This window comes from Callorhinus ursinus, unplaced genomic scaffold, assembly GCF_003265705.2.
Source record: "Callorhinus ursinus isolate GAN/ISIS: 27379988/994484 unplaced genomic scaffold, GSC_fseal_2.0 scaffold24, whole genome shotgun sequence".
NCBI classification, from domain to species: Eukaryota; Metazoa; Chordata; class Mammalia; order Carnivora; family Otariidae; genus Callorhinus; species Callorhinus ursinus.
Window position 1 is genome coordinate 17,187,320 of NW_027397086.1, and position 24,368 is coordinate 17,211,687.

General features: G+C 41.8%; 1 protein-coding gene and 1 pseudogene across 1 annotated transcript in view; both read left to right on the plus strand.

Annotated features, from left to right (window-relative positions):
• Nucleotides 1-481: 481 nt before the first annotated feature.
• ZFP37 (ZFP37 zinc finger protein) overlaps nucleotides 482-24,368 on the plus strand; it is a 58,267-nt gene continuing 34,380 nt past the window's right edge. Inside the window, exons 1-5 of the mRNA XM_073876532.1 lie at nucleotides 482-730; nucleotides 6,069-6,195; nucleotides 6,603-6,737; nucleotides 11,725-13,235; nucleotides 21,132-21,148. Coding sequence (XP_073732633.1) covers nucleotides 554-730; nucleotides 6,069-6,195; nucleotides 6,603-6,737; nucleotides 11,725-13,235; nucleotides 21,132-21,148 — 1,967 coding nt within the window. The 5' untranslated portion in view covers nucleotides 482-553. The remainder of the gene's footprint in view (nucleotides 731-6,068; nucleotides 6,196-6,602; nucleotides 6,738-11,724; nucleotides 13,236-21,131; nucleotides 21,149-24,368) is intronic.
• LOC112836639 (rho-related GTP-binding protein Rho6 pseudogene) lies at nucleotides 16,953-18,364 on the plus strand (annotated as a pseudogene).

The following is a 24,368-nucleotide window of genomic DNA, read 5'->3' on the forward strand; positions in this document are numbered from 1 at the left end:
GAGAAATAATTTCTGCTCCAATTGTTTGATTATTGGGTTCCGTTTGATCTCCATTAGACGTGGGTTTTCACGGAGGAGTGATGTGTTCATGGAACCTGCTGCTTCCTTTTTTTCTCATTGTTCTTATATCGTACATGTAAAGACATATATTTGAGCGATTAGTGCTCTTTCCCTATAAAACAGTGGTGTCTCCGTGATCGGGCTTTTTCTCTTTCCTCCCTCGAGCTCTCTTATTATCCTGGCTGTCTGGAGTCCTCGCTGGGCTTCACGCTTGCGGGGTTCCCGGCGGCAGGCAGCAGTGACCAATTCGGAAAGGCAACTCCAAATTCTGCCTTCGCGTGGCCGAGCCTCTGGGCGTCGGACACCGTGAGGCACCGTGCAGTGAGGAACTGAGCACGCTTTCTGCCGGCTCGCAGCTCACCTCTCAGGACTCTCTCTCCACCGAGCCCCCGGGCCACCCCCCTGCGCGCCCGCCGGGAGCGCGGACCCCCGCTGTACGGCGGAGCCTCGGTCAAGATGGCCGCGCCCGGCCGCGATACCCAGGGGCGCCGCCATGGCAGCCGCCGGACCCGCTGAGGCCGCGCTTCGAGCCGCCGCCATGTCGGCCTCCGCCTGCGAGCCGATCTTCACAAAGCGGGAGAGCGTGGGCCGGAGGAGGAGGGCGGGGACGGCCGAAGGGGCCGGGCGTCCGGCGGAGATGGCTGTGTCCGAGCCGGGGGGCAGCGCGGCGGTGAGCGCGATGGCGGGGCGGGGCGGCGTGGTGGTCCGAGGTGGTCTAATTGGGGGTCCGTGATTGGAGGGTGACTGTAGGCTCTGAGAGGGGCGGGGGGGGGGGGGGGGGCGGGGGGGGGGGGCCTGGGGGGGGGGGGGGGGGGGGGGGGTGTCGGCGTTCTGGGGGATCTGTGGGGCAGTGATGGGGGCCCTGCAGGGTCCGCGGGTGCTACAGGTTATGGAAATCCGTGTTTGGGGAGATGTGCGGTGACAGTGAGGCGGGGAGTCAGTGGCACTCACGGAAAAGCCAGAGTCTGGAAGGCTCTGGGGATCAGGTATAGGGGCTCTGTGGTGTGTCAAAGACTGGGGAGGTGTGTGACAATTTGTGATCTATGGGAGCCAAGCGATTATAGTGCCTGTGGGAGTTACTGGATTGTCCTTGTGTGTGTGTGCAGAGGTGCCCGGAGGTCCGATAGGGGTTTATCACAATAGTTGGAGAGAAGAGATGATGATGGTTTAGAATAGGGAAATGCAGGGAAATACAAAACCAGATTCAGAATACTTCGGGAGATGAGCCAGTAAGACTTACTGATGAACTGATAAGAAACATGAGGGAAGAGGAGAATCAAGATTTACACCTAGACTTCTGGCTTGAGGCACTGGAGAAAGGGTGCTTCCCTTTTCTGAGAAAGGGCTGTGTTGGAGACAACCAGATTTGATGGATATAAATGGGAGCCAGAGTGGATGACAGTGGTTCTGTTTTGGCCACGTCAAGATGCCCGTTACATGTCCAAGGAGAGAATGAGTAGTTGTTAAATGTGTGAATCTAAAACTTAGGAGAGGTTTGGGCTAGAGATTCCATATGTGAAAGGCTTCAGCGTACAGATGGTATTTAAAGCTATAAGATTGGATGAGATCACTTAGGGAGAGAAGGCAGATAGAGAAGAAAAGAGGGACCAAGCTCTGGGTCGCTCTTACGTTTATTTTTTTAAAGATTTATTTATTTGAGAGAGAGAGAGAGAAGGAGCAGGGGGAGGGGCAGAGGGAGAAGCAGGCCCCCCGCAGAGCAGGGAGCCCGATGCGGGACTCGATCCCAGGACCCTGGGACCATGACCTGAGCCAAAGGCACACGCTCAACTGGCTGAGCCACCCAGGTGCCCGGTCACTCTTACATTTAGAGGTTTGGTAGAGGACAGGAAAAAAAAGAGAATGAGGAGGCGTAGTCCCTGAGGTAGGATGAAAATTGTAAAGATGGTGTCAAAGAAGCATAAAGAAGAAAGCTTTTCAAGACAATGCTAGTTGTGTTGTCACAGTTGTGTCATATGCTTTTGTGAGTCCCAGACACATGACTGCAGAGAATTTGACTTTGGCAAGATGTAGCTCAATGATTATTTTGATTGATTAGAGGTTTGTAGTGGAGTGATAAGAGTAAAATCCTGTTGGAATGAGTTGAAAGAATGGAGGTAATGAAGTAGAGACAGCAAGCATCAACCACACCAAGAGTTTTGCTGGTAAAGGGAGCAATTAAATTGACATTGGATGGGACATGAGATTAAGAGATGGTTTTCATTAGATGAATTGATTTTAAAGCAACTTTGTATGTCAATAGAAATGATTGAGTAGAAGTGGAAAAATAGGTGGTACAAAAGAGAAAGAGGTTAATTGCAGGGGGTGAATTCCTTGAGAAGGCCGTTGAGGATGGGATCTAGAGCCTAAGTGGAGAAACTAGCCTTAGGTGAGAAAAGGAACACTTCTTCCATTTTAACAGAAAGAGACAGATGATAGGGGTTTTGGAAACAGATTGGTGGAATTGGTGGTAACAAGGCAAGGTAGTTCTTGTCCATTTACACTTCTTTCTCTCTCTTCTTTTAAAAGATTTTATTTATTTATTTGAGAGAGAGAATGAGAGAGAGAGACCACATGAGAGGGGGGAGGGTCAGAGGGAGAAGCAGACTCCCCGCTGAGCAGGGAACCCGATGAGGGACTCGATCCCGGGACTCGATCCCAGGACTCCAGGATCATGACCTGAGCCAAAGGCAGTCGCTTAACCAACTGAGCCACCCAGGCGCCCCGCACTTACTTTCTCTTTGAAAGTATAGATGAATTTATCAGCTGAGAGTGGGGAAGGAGTAGATGCTGGAGATTTCCGAGATAAAAAGGAGAATGTTTGGAATAACCATCTTGGAAAGAGGAATAGGAAACTCCTGGTATTGGATGCCCAATTGCGATATGTGTTATAAACCTAAAGTGAGTCCAGGCAACACAGTTGTTTGATTTTTCTCTCTTGGGATGTTCAGCTACAAAGTTGCAGGCAGAGATGAAGAGGAGAGTTGGGTTTGATTAAGTTTGAGGCTTTGCTAGGTAAGTGCAGTGGAGAAGAAAAGGGGCAAGGACGTTAAAGCTGTTTTCCGTGGAGTGCATATGGTGTTAAGAACAAAGAATCTAAACAAGATAGAAGAAAAGTAAGGCCGTGTGGTGATGGAAGACTGTAGAAAAGTGATTCAGATCAATGCTATGGGGGCCGAATGCATTTGGAGAATTATTGGCATGGAAGTGCTAGAGGAAAAAGGCTGACAGCATAGGAAACAGTGGTCGGAGGGTAAAATGTTTTAAGTAGAGAGGTGCTGTTGTGGCATGTGGCAAGGTCTAAGGAAAGGATGGGTGATAAGTAGGTGGCTGAGTTTGGGTGTGAGAAAAGATTGTTGGAGTCAGGAAAGAGAAGGGCCAGGCTGTGGACTCCTCTATGTCGATGGAGCGAGAGTGCAGGAGCTAGAGTGAGGAGGAGCGTGGCGTTCAAATTTTCAGTGAACGAGGCGGAATGTGCGCAAAAGTTGACTTAAGTGGCCCCAAACAGCTATCCTTTGAAAAGCCTGCTTGCAAGGTTGACCTTTGGCTGATGTCTGAGAACTTAGACTTCAGGTGGCTTCCTATCATTTCCAGAAATGATAAAAGTGGCTCACTGTGACTAAACTATGTAAACGATGTGGTTTATGCCGAGCTCCTGATTTCCTTCTGGGAACCTAGGATCTTTGTGTGTGCCAGGCAGAGGATGCCTATGAGTGCCACCGAGTCTCTGATGCACTTCCTTGGGAAACGACATTTCACACGTATTCTCACAACTTATTTCTGGAGGAATCAAGTATGTCCTGCCTAATTCCACTGGAAGAGGACTCTTGGATACTTGTGCCTGGTTTCTGTAGACTTTACCCCATATACACCATTTCCTTAGCTGATTTTGCTGTGTGTTCCTGAGCTATATTAAATCATAGCTACGGGTCCAACTATACGCTGAGTCCTGTGCGTTTATCAAGTGAATCATTGAACCAGAGAGTTCATGGTTGAAAGTCTCGTGATATTCTAAACATGATAGGGATTTTGAAGGACGTATGAAAAAGGGTTGAAAGTTATCATTCACTTCATCGTCAGGCCATGAGGTACCCGAGTCTTGGTTGGGCCGAAACAAACAACCTCCTCCGGGGAGCACGGTAAGGGGCTGGATTCTCAGGAGACTGGTAGATTTCAGATAAAGGGAGCAGGGGAAGGGACTGGCCAAAGAGGCTGAAGGTACAGTGCAGTTTGCTGGCAGTGATTAGGGTTTCTGTAAAGGCTGCTGGTGGTGGAGTTCTGTTGGTGTCAGTGATTGGGGATTGATAGGGTAGGAATTTGGGGTCGTAGCAGAGATAGAGATTGATGTGTTCCACGGGCATCAGTAGTGGAGGGACCCCTGGGAATATGTGATTGGAGTGTCTGGGGAGCAATTGGGGAAATCTGTTGCTGTTAGTGATTGGGAAGTTTGTTGGGATCAGTCATTTTGGAATCACATCAGTGATTGAGAGGCCAGTGGCCCTAAGTGATGGGGCTTATTAGAAATCAGTGACTGGAGGTCTGTGAGGTTATAGATTAGTGACACATGCAGCTAATTGATTGGTGGTTTGTGGAGGTAAGGGGTCATTTTTCAATGTGAAACAAATACGTTTGAATGTGTGTTCGTTAGTGGCAAAATTCTCCAGTAGCTGTGTCATCCTCCTCTCACCTGCCTAATAAGAGGAGACTCTCGAACATGCTTTAATTTCTCCCCCATCTCCCAACCCTACCAGTTATGTTCCTGCTTATTTTTCTTACAACACACCTCTTGATTTTAAGGGATACTTTTATAACAGTTGTACAACATTATCAAGTTACTTGGATGTAACTAGACATTTGACTGGTTTTATTATTCATAGCCCTTTCTTGTATATTACATCTTTCCCAATCTTGAAATCTTTATTCTGATGCAATTTCCTTCTTTTAAAAATCACTTCTTTTCTTCTTCTCCTCCTCTTTCCCTGTCCCTTTCCTTCTCTTTATTTCTAAAGCACATAGGTGATACACTTTCTGCATCCTTACATGCCTAAAATACATTATTTTTGCTTCCAAACATGAATGATCTTTTCACTGGTTATAAAAATCAAGGGTCTCAGTTCTTCTACCTCAAAACTCTATTCCATCGTCTTTTGTTATAGAAGAAAAGATAGACTGATTCTGTTTGTTTTTGGTAATTTTCTTTCTCTCTGATTTTTTTTTATCCTCTTGAGTAAACAGATTTGCAAATGGGACTGTCATTTTGGGCTGCTACAACAAAGTACCATTGACTGGGTAGCTTAAAAACAACAGAAATTTATTTCTGACAGTTCTGGAGGCCAGAACTCCCAAGATCAGGGTGCCAACATGGTTGGGATCTGGTGAGACCTTCTGCCAGGTTGCAGACTCTTGTTTATATCCTCACCTGGCAGAGAGAGCAGAGAGGAAGCAAGCTGTCTTACGACTCATAAGGGCATTAATCCCATTCATGGAGACTCCACCTGCATGTACTCATCCAATTCTAATTACTTCCCACAGGCCCTCTCTCCTAATGCTATCACATTGGAGGGTAGGGTTTCACCATATGAATTTTGGGGATACACAGACATTCAGTCCATAACAGGGACATTTCTTTCTTTTTTTTTAATTTTATTTATTTATTTGACAGAGAGAGACACAGCGAGAGAGGGAACACAAGCAGGGGGAGTGGGAGAGGGAGAAGCAGGCTTCCCGCGGAGCAGGGAGCCTGATGCGGGGCTCGATTCCAAGACCCCGGGATCATGACCTGAGCCGAAGGCAGCCACTTAACAACTGAGGCACCCAGGCGCCCCTCAGGGACATTTTTTAATATGATTTTTGTCTCTCAAAAAAATGCAGACTTGGGTAAAGAATTAGTATCCTATATAACATCATGATCAACATTGAATGGTTGAGGTAAGAGCAAATCTTTATTATCTTGTCCAAATCACCCAATAATATGGATAACATTAGACTGAATAGGAATATTGCTATTACAGGGATCAGTAACATTCAAAGATGTGACGATGGCCTTTACCCAGAAGGAATGGGAGCAGCTAGATCCTGCTCAGAGGAACCTGTATAAGGATGTGATGCTGGAGAACTACAGCAACCTTGCCTCAATGGGTAAGGACAATTCTTTCATAATTCAAAATGTGTCCACTGTAATACCTTCTCTCTGAAGTTCTTGATAAGTTTGGCCTTGGCTATTATGAATCAAAGAGTTTTAATCCCTTTGGGTATGAGGCAGGATACTTGTGCCCCTGTCTCCAAAATGGAAGGTCTACTTAGGGTACATGGGCAGGCACATTGTGAAATTTCAGAAGCCATATATTCTTTCTTTCCTCCCTCCTTCCCTCCCTCCCTCCCTCCCTCCCTCCCTCCCTCCCTCCCTCCCTCCCTCCCCCTCTCTCTTTCTCCTTAGAAGCCATATATTCCTTATCCTCTCAAGGCTCTGAAGTCCAAATATTAGGGCTTGATTTCTGGGATGTTTGTTTTCCTAACACTCAATTTCTGCCATTTCTCACGAGCAGGGTATCAAGCTCCCAAACCAGACATGATCTCCAAGTTGGAAAAAGGAGAAGAGCCATGGTTGGGGAAGGGCAAAAGACCCAGACGATGTGGTCCCAGTGAAATAGCAAGACCCAAGCAAATAGGAACGAATGGAAGTAAGTTTCTAACTTTTTGGTGGTAACTTCAGAATTCTTCAATGAATAATTTATTTTTTAAATCTTCTTCAAGATCTTAGACCCTTTTCTCTTAACCAGGAGTAGCAGTTGAAAAATATCAGAATTTCTTGGGGAGGAGGAGTTCAAACTACAAAGATTCTCTAACCTTAGAGATTCTAATCTCTCTTCTGTCTATGAACCTCTTCATTGTGTGAGGTTCTCATATGAGGGTCATTATAGTTGTAAGCCAGTGTTACTCATGGGAGTTTGCTTATACCACTTGTATCAGTTAGCTTAGGCTAAGTTCTGCTCTATTAAGGAATGCCCCGAAATCTTAGTGGCTTCCAACAAGAAAGATTTGTTTCTTGCTCATGCTATAGCCCCATTCCACATTACCCTTTGGACCTATACTGAAAGAGCAGTCCCTATTTGGCAAACTCTGGTCTCGTGGCAGAAGGAAAGAAGAATGAGTAGAACCACTGATGACTCTTAACATCACTGATTGGAAGTGGTAGATATCTCTTTCTGCTCACATTTCATTGGTTAATTGGTTAGAGTAGATCACCTGGCTACTCCTAAGTTCAACAGGTAGGAATGTGTAATCCTTCCACAGGGAGGATTCAAGGGACCATGCAATGGGTCTGGGAGGTACAATCTTTCCACAAGGAACAGTAATACAGTCTGCCACACCATGAGTATTGTGGTAGGAAAAAAGGTGAAAACCAGAGCTCTGAACCTCTGGTACCAGCCCCTCAAATGCCTAGCTGACCTTTCCTTATTGTCTTTCCTCATCCATGCTCTCCATCGCTCAGCTTCCAGGAAGGAGCAGTAACCCCTCTTAGCTGTTCTCAGAATCCCATTACAGCTTACCTTATTTGAAGCAGTGCTGTTTTTTATTATCGTCTTTTTTCCTAATATCCTCAGTTTTTTCCCTTCATCCACTCAAACTCTGGGACTCCATGGTATCACATTTCTCTCCTTATATGTTCAAACCTTCTTAGATCCATCCTCTTTCCAAATCTCTTGGCATGATGTTCCCCTGCCTTTAATTATTTTCCATTTCCCTCCTTTTCACTGTGAAATGCTCTAAACTTGTGGTCTATAGTGCATCATTATTTCCATTTACTTGTTACCCTATGCAGTCAGATCCCACAGAATTCATGCCTGTATGTAAATTTCTGGCTTCCCTTCCAGCGCATATTTTAATAGTTTTGGTCAGCATAAAATTCTTGCCTACCTGGCTTGAATTACACCACTTGAATCTGGTCTTCTCTTCTAAGTATTTCTTTACATTTATTTCACCAGATCCTCTTCCTTCTCACTTTGCTGAAGTGTCCCTAAGGTTTTGTCTTCTACTATCTGTTCTTTTTTTTTTTTTTTTCTATCGTATTTCCCTCGAAGACTCTTTGGATTTCAATTCTAAATTCCTAGGAGCGAGGATATTATTGGTCTAGGTAGGGCCCTTGAAAGAATCAAGCTATTTATTCTATACTGGTGACTTTTAAGGTAAATTTAACTTGTCCAAGTAAATCTCCAGTTTCTTCATGTTGCACTCATATTTCACCTGCTTCCAGGAAAGTTCAATCTCACAGTGTCAGAAATGGAAAGCTGTGTCTTTTTGCCTTTCTTTCTAAATTAGAGCTTTCTTTCACCCTCCCTATTTTTATCAGGGTCTACTTTGATTTTAGGCCTGTGTACCATGGAGTTCCTGTGAATCTCTGCTCTCTGCCTTCTCTTTTACTGTCCTTGCCTCAGTTCCTGGTTTGTTTGTTTGTTTGTTTTCTTCAGTTCTCACAGACATCACCCAAATGAGGTGTATATTATCTCATACCTAAATTGCTCCAATTCTTAGGCTGATTTGTTGGCTCCATTTTTTGTTTCTTAGATTCCTCTTATATGTTGCCACCGAACATTAAAATATTCAGTTATTATTTATATCCCTATAGTCCCCCAAATAGCAGAATGTTTACAATGTATTTTTAAGTGTCCTCTGAATTTTCCAAGACTCCATGAATTTCCTGAAACCAGAGGGACTAGTCCTTCAAATGACAAATGAAGAGACCTCCTGGAGTTTTGGATTCATCCACTAGTGGCTCCAGTTTTGGCTGTGTTTACTTTTCTCTCTGATACTTGGTGTTACAACTAAAAAATAGTCCTGAGTCATCTAATACATCTTTGTCATTGCTGCAGTGACTTTCTTCTTGGTTCAGGTTCTTATATAGTACTTGGAGTTTCTTCAAGGAGTGACTGTTCTATTTCCTCCAATGATTTGCTGAGTGTAGTGAGCTATATACTTCAGTTCCTGAAGTTACAGTCATTTTAGCTTAAAATTCATGTTTTAGTTACTGTCTCAGATTCAGGACAAGCTTACAGCTTTAATCACATGCTCTGTCACACCCAACTCTCTCCTAGTATTACCTTATTATTATACCATTTCACTAGTTCAGGTTCTTTTCTTTTCCACCCCCTCATGGTAAATTTCTCTCATAGTGCTTTATATCTTTTCCTCTGGGCCAATTTCCATCATCATAAGGGGTTCCTATAATGTTATACCTCAAGGGGTGTAGTTTTGAGCTTTTTTAAAAAAAATTTTTATTGTTATGTTAATCACCATACATTACATCATTAGTTTTTGATGTACTGTTCCATGATTCATTTTTTGTGCATCACACCCAGTGCTCCATGCAGAACGTGCCCTCTTTAATACCCATCACCAGGCTAACCCATCAGCCCACCCCCTTCCCTCTAGAACCCTCAGTTTGTTTTTCAGAGTCCATCGTCTCTCATGGTTTGTCTCCCCCTCCGATTCCCCCCCCTTCATTCTTCCCCTCCTGCTATCTTCTTCTTCTTCTTCTTCTTCTTCTTCCTCTTCTTCTTCTTTTTAACATATATTGTATTATTTGTTTCAGAGGTACAGGTGTGTGATTCATCAGTCTTGCACAACTCACACTGGGGACAGTATGTGCTATGGTGAGCACTGTGAATAGTTTTCAGTTTTGATCCCTTTCTTCCCAGGAAGAGATTTGCCTCCATCCTTTTCAGCATCCTTGGGCATTGGAAGATGCTGTCTTTGTCATGCTCTTGTTATATTCTTTCCCCCAAAATGTTTGTATCACTTAAAATTTCCTAAATGAAAAAGCAGCTGGAAGCTCTACTTCTCCCTGCTATATCTCTACTTACAAAAATTGATCTTTTACTCCATGGGAACTAATCTCTTTAAGAATCCTTGATGAAAAGAATAGTATTTCCTGGCTTATATTCGAATACCATGACTCTTTTCTGTTTGAGCCCAGTTTTCACTTTATCCATGTAATGTTCCTTTACAACCAAGGCAGCTGTTCAATTTCTATTTCTTTCTTTCTTAGAGACTCATATCTGCTTTTCTCTTTGAGTCTGTTTAATTCCCACCTTAAAGATCTTTCTGCTTTTCCATGCACATAACTGAAAAAAGTCACCTCAAAATGGTAGTCTCAACTCTTAAGTTTTTGAATTTTTAAACATGTAGTATCCATACCTAGCTAAAAGAACTCTTTGGATTTCAATTCTAAATACTTAGGAGCGAGAATATTATTGGTCTAGGTAGGGCTGTCTCTTTACCACTGTCCAGTCAATTGTTTTCACCCAAGGGTTGGATCATATGGTTCAAACATGGTTGCCTCCATTTGTCAGTGTGGATGGTGGTTTCATAGAAGCAACACACACTGGGAAGATAGCTTAAAATATGTCATTGTATAATGTGTGAAGGAAAGGATGTGAGCAATCACTTAAAGCTGGGAATAAGCTTAAAATTTATAACTGGTAATTAGTAGAGTGACCTGGCAGAAGCAAAGGCATGCTCCATAGCAAACTGTTGGAAAACAAGCACACGTGTACATTGTAAATCCAAATGCTATAAAGTTTGTTTGCTAATCTCATTATTATCATGGCACTACTTTTATCATGGTAAAAGCAGCAGGGAACACAGAGAAATTGCGGGGTTGTTATTTTGGTTTTGAGGGTTTTTGTTTAGTACAGGCATGTTGTTATTATATTGATCATTGGTGGTGGCAGTGTAACACACTTTCCCGCTTATTCCCTTAGTCGCCTATAAGCTGTTCAGTATTTCTTGATGGACTTACCTTACTTTCTCTATTTTGGCTCTTTGGAGTGCAATAACAAATGACAAATAACAATAACCTGAGCTGGCCTAAGTAAATAGAGGAATTTATTATAAGGACATATGTTTATCTCTTGTAACCTAAAAGCTGATACTTCAGCCAGACCCTACCAGGGACTAGAACTAGAATTGGGAAGCCGTCAGCAGTTGGGGTTATGTAAATGGTCTCTTTGAGGACACATGATCTTACATCTCTTTCCCTGTGGATATATGCTTCGTTCTTTGTACTGAGGAACCTTCTGCTTACACAGGGAAGATATGACTTTACTATTTCTTGTCTTATATCCTTGTAAAACCCAGGGGAGACTAACTAGAGTTGAAATTTTTAGGAAGAAGACTCTTATTGGACACCGTGGCTTGGGCCAGGTGTGTCTCCAACTGTCACCATGGAGAGTTGACTTAATATAGTACAGGCTGTGGGAGCCAAATACTATGGATGGATTGGCTGTTATAAAAGCTGGGAAGCTTGGGCTGAGGAGAAATCTCAAAAAATATCAACTACAATCACAAGCTCCTCTAGCTTCATCTGTTACCTAGTCGCTGCTCCTTGTGTTTATTTCATCTTCCATCCCAGGTTGCAAGGTCATATTTATAAACAGGCAAAGTTTTGTCTAATTTCTATTGTCAATTAACTTTTCTTGTTTTTCCTACAGCACTTTCCCCCCAAGCCCAAGAGCTTAGGGACATTTGCACTTGATATTTCACTCACTTTGGGATACTAGGCTTGAGTAAAGATTCAGCCCCCACAATAGGACATTTCTTTTATAAGTTGTGTTCCAAAATATGAGAGGGCAAAGATTCACAAGAATGTCTTATTGAATTCCATTTTAGACGAGGTCCAGCAAGGTAATGACCAGCTAGCAAACCACCAGGAATCTCAAAACAAACTCCTTAAGGAAGTTGCATTCAAGAAAAGAAGTCTGACTAAGAAGAAAGGCCATGAATGTAGTTCACTGGGGGAAAAAAGTGTGAGTACAAAACATGTTCCTTCAAAAAAAAAGCTTAAATTCGATTCACATGGAAAGAGTTTGAAACAGAATTCAGACTTACCTGGTCGTATAAGAAACTATGCAAAAAAGAAACCTAGCATAGCTAAAGAGCACAAGAAATCATTCAGCCATAGCTTACCTGATACAAAGAAAGACAAAAATCAAACTGGAAAGAAACAAAAATTATCCAACCATAGCTTATCTAATAAGCATGACAAAACTCAAGCTGGCAAGAAACATGAGAAATTAGCTCATCATAGCTCATCCGATACTAAACGGGACAAAATTCAAACTGGAGAGAAACATGAGAAATCATCCAGCCATAGCCCGTCTCCTACTAAGTGTGACAAAACTCAAACTAAAGCTAAACCCTATGAATGTAATCAATGTGGGAAGGTTCTCAGCCATAAACAAGGACTCGTTGACCATCAGAGAATTCATACTGGAGAGAAACCATATGAATGTAATGAATGTGGGATAGCCTTTAGCCAAAAGTCACACCTCGTTGTACATCAAAGAACTCACACTGGAGAAAAACCATATGAATGTATGCAGTGTGGCAAAGCCCACAGTCATAAACATGCCCTTACCGACCATCTGAGAGTTCATACTGGGGAAAAGCCCTATAAATGTACTGAATGTGGGAAAACCTTTAGACACAGCTCAAATCTTGTTCAACATGTGAGATCTCATACAGGTGAGAAGCCCTATGAATGTAAGGAATGTGGAAAATCCTTTAGGTATAACTCATCTCTTACTGAACATGTGAGAACTCATACAGGTGAAATACCATATGAATGTAATGAATGTGGAAAGGCCTTTAAGTATAGCTCATCCCTTACTAAACATATGAGAGTTCATACAGGTGAGAAACCCTTTGAATGTAATGAATGTGGGAAAGCTTTCAGCAAGAAGTCACACCTCATTATACATCAAAGAACTCATACTAAGGAGAAGCCCTATAAATGTAATGAATGTGGAAAAGCATTTGGACATAGCTCTTCTCTTACTTACCACATGAGAACTCATACAGGTGAAAGTCCTTTTGAATGTAATCAGTGTGGGAAGGCCTTCAAACAAATTGAGGGCCTTACTCAACATCGGAGAGTTCATACTGGGGAGAAACCCTATGAATGTCATGAATGTGGGAAAGCTTTTAGCCAAAAGTCACACCTCATTGTACATCAGAGAACTCATACTGGGGAGAAGCCTTTTGAATGTAATGAATGTGGAAAGGCTTTCAATGTGAAGTCACAACTTGTTATACATCAGAGATCCCACACTGGAGAGAAACCCTATGAATGTAATGAATGTGGAAAAGCTTTCAAACAAAATGCATCCCTTACCAAACATGTGAAAACTCATTCAGAAGAAAAATCTCATGAGTGAAATTAATGTGGGAAGTCTTTTAATTCAACTAAAGGTTTTATTTAACCTTAGTAGGATTCTGAATTTTAAGGATGTTAGAAGGCTTTTAATAAGAAGTCATACCTAATTACACATGAGAGAGTTTGAAAGTGAATCTTACATAGAAGCAATGGATGATACCAACCTTTTATAGAAAATATTGTTTTAAAAATAATTATTAATTATTTATATATTCAGACCAAAATATAAAGGTTTAAAAATCGTTAATGAGTTGAATAATCAGAGCAAAAGAGAAACAAATTATATATGCTGACAATTCCTGAGTTGCTTGAGTATGTGCACTTAAGCTCCACATCTGAGAATTGGATTTGCATACCTGTTAATTTCCATATATAAGTGTGTCTGGCCACTGGTATGAGGCTCATCTTTGATGTTATCACCTAGCTCTTCCTTAATGTCTTTGTTAGCTTCTACATCAGCTGCATACTTTCTAAAAGTTATTTATGTAAAAAATATTAACACAAAATTAAGAAAAAAATAAAAGAAAGCAGCCAAGGATAGGGACATCATTCCCTACCAGCACCTGTGTATTGTTAAGTGAATAAAATTGTTAAGTGAAAAAAGCAGGTTGCTGAACTGTGTGTGTAGTATGTTCCCACTTATGTACAAAAGGGTGTGTTTGCCTGTGTGTGTGTGTGTGTGTGTGTGTGTGTAAGTATATATACATATATTTGTATGTGAATAGACTTGGTTTGAAAAAATACAGAAGAAACTTTATGGTGGTTGTCATGAGCAGAGGAGTACAGGAATGGGGGCTAGGATGGGAAGGAGACCTCCTTTTTATTATATACTGTTTGAAATTTTAAATAATGTACATGTGTTATTTTCACAATTAAAATGTTTTTAATATGCATACATCAACACTGATTAAAATTTTCACTGAGCTCACTCCATGGTGTTGTTTGATGAAGTGAAAGTGTCTATGCCTATTATGAAGGGTGATGAATCTGAGGATATGGTATTAAACTTGATATTGAATTCACAAAGACTTTTCCTGTCAAACACATCTTTTTATTAAAATAATGAATTACAACTATAATTTAGCACCATGTTTCTTCTATATGCCATATTTTTAAAAGACTGAAGATAAATTGTGATTGCAGGTGAATGAAAGTGATCTTCTGAACAGTCACTCCATTTTATCACATATTCAGAGCACTTATATACAAACACCTGAATCTGGGATTTCAAATGTATTGCAACAAATACCACTACTTCCTGTTTCTGCTCAATAGCAGACATTGTTAATGGATCACTGCACTTTTTCTGAGTGAACCTAGACTTGGCCTCAGAGTCATTCTTAAGCATGCATTCCAGATGGTACTGTGAATCAATTTGGGTTTCCACATGAGACCTATTTTCTACTGCATACCTATTTACTATTATTATTTTTTACTCATAAGTCATAGATAAAAAAATACAACTGAATTGTTTTTAAATTGTTACACCAAAAACAGTGACATAAGGACAAAAATGGTTTTGTTATATAAGGTAATAATATTGGGCATGCATGTCACCTTTTACATTTTCACAGCACATTGACTACATTTCCTCGTTTGTTCTTCAGAACAAACATATGGGTCAATAAGCAAGACTTTTCTAGTGGTCAATTCTGCTCAATAAATATTTCACCTGGATACTAGTCTAGCATAATGATGGACCCTCAACAAATAAGTGATTAAGTGCCATCCTTGCAAATACTTCGCATTCAAGTTCCTGCCTTCCTGATTTCCTCATTTCAGAGAATTAACAGATGTAAGTACTGAGAATGAAATTATGTGTGTGTGCATTCATGTAGTGCACACATGCATTGAAAAATCAACTCATGGATGTTAGAACCTCATTTCCAAGTAACTTATTTACTCTCAGAGAAGGAAAGAGCAATGTGAAAGCCATTTTCCATCAGTAACTTATAACCACGTGGAAGTTTGGTACTATGCACTGAATGAATCCTCACTGTCCAGAGCTGTGGAAAATCTGCACTTTTTAGAAGGATAAAACAGTTGCATGTTATGGCTATGTTAAATTCCCCACACCTCTTGGAGAACCCATAATAGTACCATATCTGGACAGTATGCCTGAGTAGTAGAAATGAATGCTGAAAGTCATCCTGTACAGTAAGAAAGGAATTAAAAGTCAGCATCAATAAATGAGGAAGTGATGTCTAAAAGATTATTGGAGGCAAAGGATGAAAGAAAATAGACATACAGAAATGAGTCTAAATCAATGATAAAATGTATCGAAATTGCCCGGAGGGTTTGTTAAAACACAGACTTTAGAAATGGGCCCCACCCACAGAGTTTCTGATTCAGTAGGTCGGGGTGGGGGGGTGGCTGAGATTTTGCATTTTTCATAACTTGCCGGGAGACGCTGGTGCTGCTGGTCTGGGGACCACACTTTGAGAAACTGATTTAAATCATTGTTGAAGTGAATTTAAAAAGTATTTAAAAATGTTTCTGAGATATTTCTTTAACATGAAGATAATGTTTATATACACAAATACATATGTTAGAAAATGCATAATATCACCATCATTATGTGGACAGTGATTTTTTCAGGATTGTCAGTTTAAGAGTAAGTTTTATGTTTTTCTAAATAATTTTTCTATTTTCCTGAATTTATTTTGTTGTAATGAATTTTCATTACTGGGGTATGGCCAAGTAGAGTCCTACTAATCCTGACCCTCCCACAGAAAACAGTTATAAACTCCTGACAAAACCACACACACACACACACACACACACACACACACACACACACACACACACAACCAATGACCTGAAGGTATTGGAGAGTGAACAAAAGCAGATTATGGGAAAGAGTTGAAACTTGGAAGAAGGGAATATAGGAGGTTAGATCACAGCTTTTAGCCTGAGGACACACTGAAGTTGGTGTGGCAGGGGCAGGGGATGTAATTTGATAGAAAACATGCAGTCTTTTTAAGATGAAAAACCACAGGACTGACTTCAGGGCAACCACAGCCACTTGGAAAGTGAGAGGAGAATCCCAGAAAAGAGCGACTCAAAGAGGGGGTAATCCAAATTCTGTGAATAAATTCTGCCCAAATATCTGACTGACCCCTGAACTATGCGTATTTGGCACAGACGCCTAACGCTTCAACTAAAGACAAGAGAACTGAGCTTTTATTTGTGCTACTGCCCCACAGACTTAGTTTGAAGTTTGAGCTCAACCATGCTAATTACTTGATAAAACAAAAATATTAACACACTTCAGAGAAATAGAATCCAAACTCTCTACAACTTATCATTCATGATATATAGGATATAAGAAAAACTTACTTGACAGTCAAAGAATTAAATTGCAACCCCATTTCAAGAAAAGAGACAACGAACCCCGAAGCTGGAATGAACATATGAGGATATTAATATAATTATTATAATGGTGCTTAATGAAATAAAGATATATATGCTCACAGTGAATAAAGATTTTTTTAAAACTAAGCAAAGAAATAGAAACTATGAAGAAAAACAAAAAGAAAATTCTAGAACTTAAAAATACAATGTCTTAAATTTAAATTTCACTGGGTAAGTTTACCAGCAGAATGAAAATGACAGAGGAAGGGGTGATTGAACTTGAAATAGCTCAGTAGAAATGATTCAAAGTGAGGGGGAGGGACTTTTTGTGCTGCGACGCACCTGGCGCAACCCTCTCCTCTCCGAATAATCTGAGTCCAAGTCCCGCGGAGGCTACAGCCATGAAGGAGAGACGCGCCCCGCAGCCAGTCGTGGCCAGATGTGAGCTCGTTCTGGTGGGGGATGTGCAGTGCGGGGAGACTGCGATGTTACGGGTGTTAGCGAAGGACTGCTATCCCGAGACGTATGTGCCCACCGTGTTTGAGAATTACACAGCCTGCTTGGAGACCGAGGAACAAAGGGTGGAGCTCGGTCTCCGGGACACCTCAGGATCTCCCTACTATGACAATGTCCGTCCACTCTGCTACAGTGATTCGGATGCAGTATTACTATGCTTTGATATCAGCCGACCGGAGACAGTGGATACTGCACTTAAGAAGTGGAGGACGGAAATCCTAGATTATTGTCCTAGCGCCCGTGTTTTGCTTATTGGCTGTAAGACGGACCTGCGAACAGACCTGAGCACACTGATGGAGCTGTCCCACCAGAAACAGGCACCTATCTCCTATGAGCAGGGCTGTGCGATAGCCAAGCCGCTGGGTGCGGAAACCTACCTGGAAGGCTCGGCTTTCACCTCAGAAAAGAGTATCCACAGCATCTTCCGGACGGCGTCCATGGTGCGTCTGAACAAGCCCAGCCCGGTGCCCCCAAAGAGCCCTGTCCGCAGCCTCTCCAAGCGACTGCTTCACCTCCCCAGTCGTTCCGAGCTCATCTCTTCTACCTTCAAGAAGGAAAAGGCCAAAAGCTGTTCCATCCTGTGAAGTGGGGGTTGGAGAAGGGAGGCAACCTCCCACTTCCTCCCTTGGGTGGCAGAGGCACAGGGAGAGGGAGGATGGGACAATTGAGGACACTGGACGTGCGTTTTTCAGACGGCCACGGGGAGGCCTTGAAAGGAGACAGGAATGGGACGAGGAAAGAGCCAGGCCCGGCTTGAGGACCTGCCCTGAGAAAGAACCATCACACCCCAAGCCAGGCACTCGGTTGTGGTGGGGGCGGCTGCCCCAGTGTCACCCCCACGCCCCCGCCCCCACTCCAGAGGAAGGAAAGGTGTGGGGGTGCGGGGGGCATGCTGGCCTCATGGGCTTGGGGGCCTCCAGGAGCCTCACCTTCAGCATCATGCCTCTTCCACACAGCGCTTCCGTGTGGGCCAGGGGTGGGGCGGGGTCCCCGAGCCCTTCCCGTCCCGTCTGAGGAAGCCGCGCAGGAGTGGAGTGGGAAAGCCAAGAGGCGGCTCCCGTGGGAGCCGAGCCCAGGTGCTTCATGACGGGAGTCAGAAGGCCAGGAGCTGGTCAGAGCCAATGAGAAGGAAACCTCATCTTTGCATAGCCCATGCCTCATGGAGAGCTGACATCATACATTCATACCTTCTCACCTAAGTCCCCAGGGTCCAAGGGAGAAGCCCCAGACCCCCTTCTCTCGCAGTGTGGGGGTGGTGGTGCTGCCGGGGGCAGGGCTGGGGGGGGGTCACCAGACTTTTTCTGCCCTCAGGGCATGACAGCTGGCATTTGTTTTATATAGACTCTTGTCTTTGGAACCGGGGGGGTGGGGGGAGAGTGTTTCAGTCTGTTCTACGTTCTGTGTTTAAAGAAGAAAAACCTATTTATTAATGAAAAATATAACACATATAAAGAAAAAAAAAACAAAGTGAGGGGGAAATGATTGAAAAGATAGGAAGAGAACCTCAGTGACTTGTAGGACAATAACAAAATGTCTTGAATATGTGTAGCTGAAGTCCCAAAAGGAGAGCAAGGAAAGAGTGGGATACACAAAATGTTTGAAGATATAATGGTTGAAATTTCCCCAAATTTGGTAAGTGATATAAATGTACTCATTGAGAATCTCAGTGAACTCTAAGCAGGTTAAGTGTGAAGAAAACCATGATTCACTGCTCAGTGAACTCTAAGCAGGTTAAGTGTGAGGAAAACACATCCTAAACAAGCTGCCAGAACCTGAAGATAAAAATAAAACCTGGAAAGCCCCGGGAAAACAACCCATATGTGATAGAAAACAATTCTAATGATTGGTGACTTACTATCAGAAACCGTGGAGGCCAGAAGACAGTAGATCAGTAGATCCTTAAAGTGGTATGGAAAAACAAAACAAAACCCTCTGACCTTGAATTCTGTATCCAACAAAAGTATCCTTCAAAAATGAAGGTGAAGTAATGACATCTTAGATAAAAGAATTAAGAGAATTTATCCCCAGAAGACCATAATGTTTTTCAGGTTGAAAAAAATGATACCAGATGGAAACTCAGTTCTTCAGGAAGCACTGAAGAGCATGAGAAATGGTACATATGTAAGTAAATATAAGACTATTTTAACCTCTTTATTTCTTTAAAATATTTAGGATTTTTTATTTTTTTAGAAAAGGTTTTATTTATCTGACAGAGGAACAAGCTAGGAGAGCAGCAGAGGGAGAAGGAGAAGCAGGCTCTCCACTGAGCAAGGCTTGATTCCAGGACCCTGGGATCATGACCTGAGCCAAAGGCAGACGTTTAACTGACTGAGCCACCCAGGCACCCCCTTAGGGTTGTTTAAAACAAAACTTATAACATTGTCTTATGTGGATTGTAAGGCATTTAGATGCAATACATGTAACAATGCTAGCACGAAGAATGGGGGCAGGCCTATAATGTAGGAATGTGTCTAAATTTTATGTGATTTGGTACAATAGCAACTTCAAGTAGACTATGAATGTCAAAGATGATAGAGCAATCCCTAGAGAAACCACTGAAGAGTAAAGCAAAGAGGTATAGTCAAAAATATAACAGATAAATTTATGAACCTCTAAAAAGTATTTTAAAATTTTCATAATGGAAATAGGAAGGGAAATACAGAAGAAGAAAATCAAAGGAGACAAACATATAAATAATAAGATGGTGGACCTAAATCCATTCTCAGCAATAATTACTTTAAAAGTTAGTGAACTAGGGCGCCTGGGTGGCTCAGTCGGTTAAGCGACTGCCTTCGGCTCAGGTCATGATCCTGGAGTCCCGGGATCGAGTCCCGCATCAGGCTCCCTGCTTGGCGGGGAGTCTGCTTCTCCCTCTGACCCTCCCCCCTCTCATGTGCTCTCTCTCTCTCTCTCTCTCTCTCATTCTCAGTCTCTCAAAATAAATAAATAAATCTTTAAAAAAAAACAAAACACGTGAAAATCCTTTACAAAAAAAAGTTAGTGAACTAAACTCTCCAGTGAAAAGGCAGAGATTTTCATAATGGGATAAAAAAAGCAAGACCCAATTTTATACTCTGTACAAAGTCTAGACTTTAAAAAGACACAAAGAAGTTAAAATTAAATGGACTGAAATGATATACAAATACATACAAAGGCATGAATGGCTATGTTAATAGCAGACAAAACAGACTTCTCAATAAAAGTATTAACAGAGATAAAGAGGGCCAATATAAAAAGATTAAAGGATTAATTCCTCAGGAAGACATAAGGTTCATGAACATTTATGCACCTAAAACAGAGCTCCAAAATACACAAAGCAGAAATTGAAAAAACTGAAGAGAGATATAAAAAATTCCACAATCATAACTGGAGATTTTCACATCCTGCTCTAGGCAGCTCATAGAACAGCTAGACAGAAAAATTAGTTAAGATAGGGGCACCTGGATAGCTCGGTTGAGTGTCTGACTCTTGATTTCAGCTCAGGTCATGGTCTCTCAGAAGAGATTAGTGGGATAAACTATAGCTCAAGCTGCTATAGCGGTCCCAAGGTTATAACAGATAACTCATCATCTCACTTCTCCACTTTCTATTCTCAGCTACCTCTGCTGACATAAGACACTGGCCATTATGCCCTTCTCAGACCTGAACCTGTACATTTACGGCACAATCGGGCAAGGGTACCAAGTGGATCAATGGGTTCTGTGTTTTCTTCCCTGCCCACATTGTGTGATAGCAGCTCACTTTCTACTGACATCAGGGTTATTCACCTCTTCTAAGATAGTGATACCTCCCTCCTCTTGCCTGCTGGTTCCTGAACACAAAGAGCTCAGAGTACTTAAGGCATCAACCTGAAGTTCCTGCACGGGATGCTGATGTAACAGTGGTGGATGCCATGTGCTTGCTTATACCTGCTGTTCCTGAATGTTCCACTTGTATCCTAAAATGGATATTTTCTAAACCCACTTAATTCATGACTTGATGGTTTTGACAGGTTCTACCCCATACTGGGTAGTTCTGGTGGAGTAGTCATTTAGTGTCGCATGGTCATGCATTCTGTCTTTACCTGGGTGCGATAGCCTGCCAGCAGATGTTTTACAAAAGCATCTAATCCTCCACCGCAGATGGCCTGGCCTTGCTCCAAAATTTGAGGAGCCTATGTTGTTCTCCTACTGTGGCTTGCCACGAACTCCACATGGTGTCCATTCCCCACCACTGATACCACCAATACCAAGGGTTAAATAAACATCAGCTGAATATGTATGTGAGAGTCTATTTCTGGACTCTCTGTTCCATTTATCTATTTATCTATTACATTAAACTGATGCCAATATTACATTAAATTGATTCTTGTAACTTCATACTAAGTTTTGAAGCCAGGTAAAGAGAGTAATCCCTTCCACTTTGTTTTTCTTTTTTAAAGTTGTTTTGGCACATATTATATTTCGAGAGTATTGCCAAATGTCTGCCACCCATCTACATGTATGTGCGAATAATTCCATACTTGATTTCTTCATATTGGATAAGATCAATTTAAAAAATTTTATCAATCTGGAAAAGTTCATTGTTTAATTAACATATCTTTAATTATTATTGAGGTACCTGTCCTTTTTTCCATTGGATTTTTGATCTGTGTCTTTTTAATTGTCTGAAGACATGTGTTTCATTGGAAATAATTCAGTCTTTGACCTGCTTAAATTCTCTTGTGTGTTAAAAACACCAGCTTGTAACCTGAATTCTCATCTTTCTCTCCCTTACTATACAAGCTTCTTGAAAACTGGTGTTACCTTGGTGTTTCTACTTCCTCAGTTCACATTTATACTTCAGTGCAATTCGGTAGCGCTCTGTCTTCATCATTACTGTGACACAATTTATAAAAAAAAACCGCCTTGCTAATTATTAAATCCAAGGGACATTTTTGTCCTTATCTTAGTGGATGTTTGGTTGCATCTGACATTTGATGCTTCCCTCTTCCTTGAAATATTTCACCATTAGTTCCTCTGACACCATTCTTCTTGATCTTCTGCTCCCTCCCTCTCTCTTCCTTTCCCATCATCAGTTCCTCTTTCTTTTATCCCTCACCAGTTGAAATTTTCCAGGGCTCCACCCTAGGTGTCTTGTTTTTTCCATTGTATGTGCTTTCCCTGATTGATTGCATCTCTTTTCTATAATAATCTATAAGAACCACCAGTTTTAGATGAATTTTGATTATATTGGATTGACTGAAGGCAGTATTTATATTATAAATCTGTATAAAAGTAAAGAGCTATCACACATTTGCACACATCTGCTGCACATAAGATTCTACACATTTTTTTTCCTGATGTGCATTATACCATTTTCATGGATTGTCTGGCCATGTTTCCTCTCACCTTATAAGCCAGCTGAGAGTAGAGTGGAATATTAAACAGAACACCCCCCGCCCCACCCCCACACAACATGATTAACCTGGAGTATGTGGACAGTAAGAATTATTTTCATTGCTTAAGTAAGATGAAGTATCATAAGCTAATGAGAGTAACATAAAAATTCACCAGAAAGTATTCTTAATGTAGATGTGTACAACTCTAAAGCAAGAAAGTACACTTATCTGGATTATGAAATAAAACATCTTTCATTATTTTATCTATGTATTTTGCTCTATCTTGTGTATCTCTGTTCCTATCTCTAGGGTGATCCCACATCACAGATTGCCCAGAAGAGGTTTGGTGCCCCTTGTCCAGATATAGTTATTAATAGCACCTCTGTTCACTGTCAAAGCTGTCCTGGGTTGGATGACAGATTATATTGATGTCTTTGTCTCTTTACCAACAGAAATTAATTGATATTCAAAAGACATTCATTGAAGTATAGTGTAGTGGCTAGGAGCATAAGCTCTGAGTTAGACTTTGGGAGTTTACATCTTGGCTACACCACTAACCTGCTATGTGACCTTTTGGTGCCTCAGATTCCTTCTCTGTATAAGAGGGATAATAATGGTTTCTCCCTTAGCATTAAATTAGATCAGGGGTCAGCAAACTTTTTCTATAAAGGAATAGATAGTAAGTCTTTTAGACTTGGTAGACCATATGGTTTTTGTCACAACTACTCAACTCTACCATTAAAACACAAAAGCAACCACAGACAATATGTAAATGAATGAGCATGACTGTGTTCCAGTAAAACTTTATTTATCAAAACGGACAGCAGGCCAGATTTGCCTCAGGGCTGTAGATTGCAGACTCCTGAATTAGATTATACATGTAAAAGAGCTATTAATTTGGGGCCTCACAAAGCATAAGAACCTCGCTTGGTTTTGGCATGGGATTTACCCCCAAAATAGGAGTGTGTGGGAATTCCTAAAAGAAGGAACCACCTGAACAAAGATGTAGGGATGGGATTAGTCTGCTATCAAGCATGTAAGAAGTGGTATATAACTGCTGTTCTTCTGTTGAGACTGCCCTTCTTCACCTTGTTTTCCTGACAAACTCCTGCTCCCCTTCCAAGACTCAGGTTTTAAACTTTTTTTTTTTAAGATTTTATTTATTTATTTGACAGAGAGAGAGAGAGACAGCAAGACAGGGAACACAAGCAGGGGGAGTGGGAGAGGGAGAGGGAGAAGCAGGCTTCCCACCGAGCAGAGAGTCTGACGCGTGGCTCGATCCCAGGACCCTGAGATCATGACCTGAGCCGAAGGCAGATGCCTAACTGACTGAGCCACCCAGGCGCCCCCCCAAGACTCAAGTTTTAAAATCATGTCCTTAGTATCGTGAGAGCCCTTTCCCACACCCCCACCACTACCACCTGGTCCCTAACCTAGCTAGTTACCTCTTACTGTGCCCACAGCACCGGTCATGCTTCTGTCAGATCACTCATCATACTACATTGTCACTCTCAGACTCTGAGCTCCTTCCTTGCATTACCAAACATGACAATAATGAATGTGTGTGAGTGAAGGAAGAAATGAGCTTTACATTATGGTGGAAGACTCAGTAGACATGAATATGTATTAAACAAAAAAAGGGAAACTAAGCTGATTCTGACAGTCTTGCCCTGAGTAGCTGTCAGACCCCAGGGGAGAAAAGACACAAACACTGCAAACCCCAGCACCAGGCAGTGATGATTGGGACACAGGAAAGCATACACAGCTGTCCCTGTAGGAAGGGACAGATGCCAAGGGGCTCTGGCAAAAACTTAGAACAGGATATTGGAGCCCAACTTTAAAGCACAAATAGAACTTTTCCTGACATAA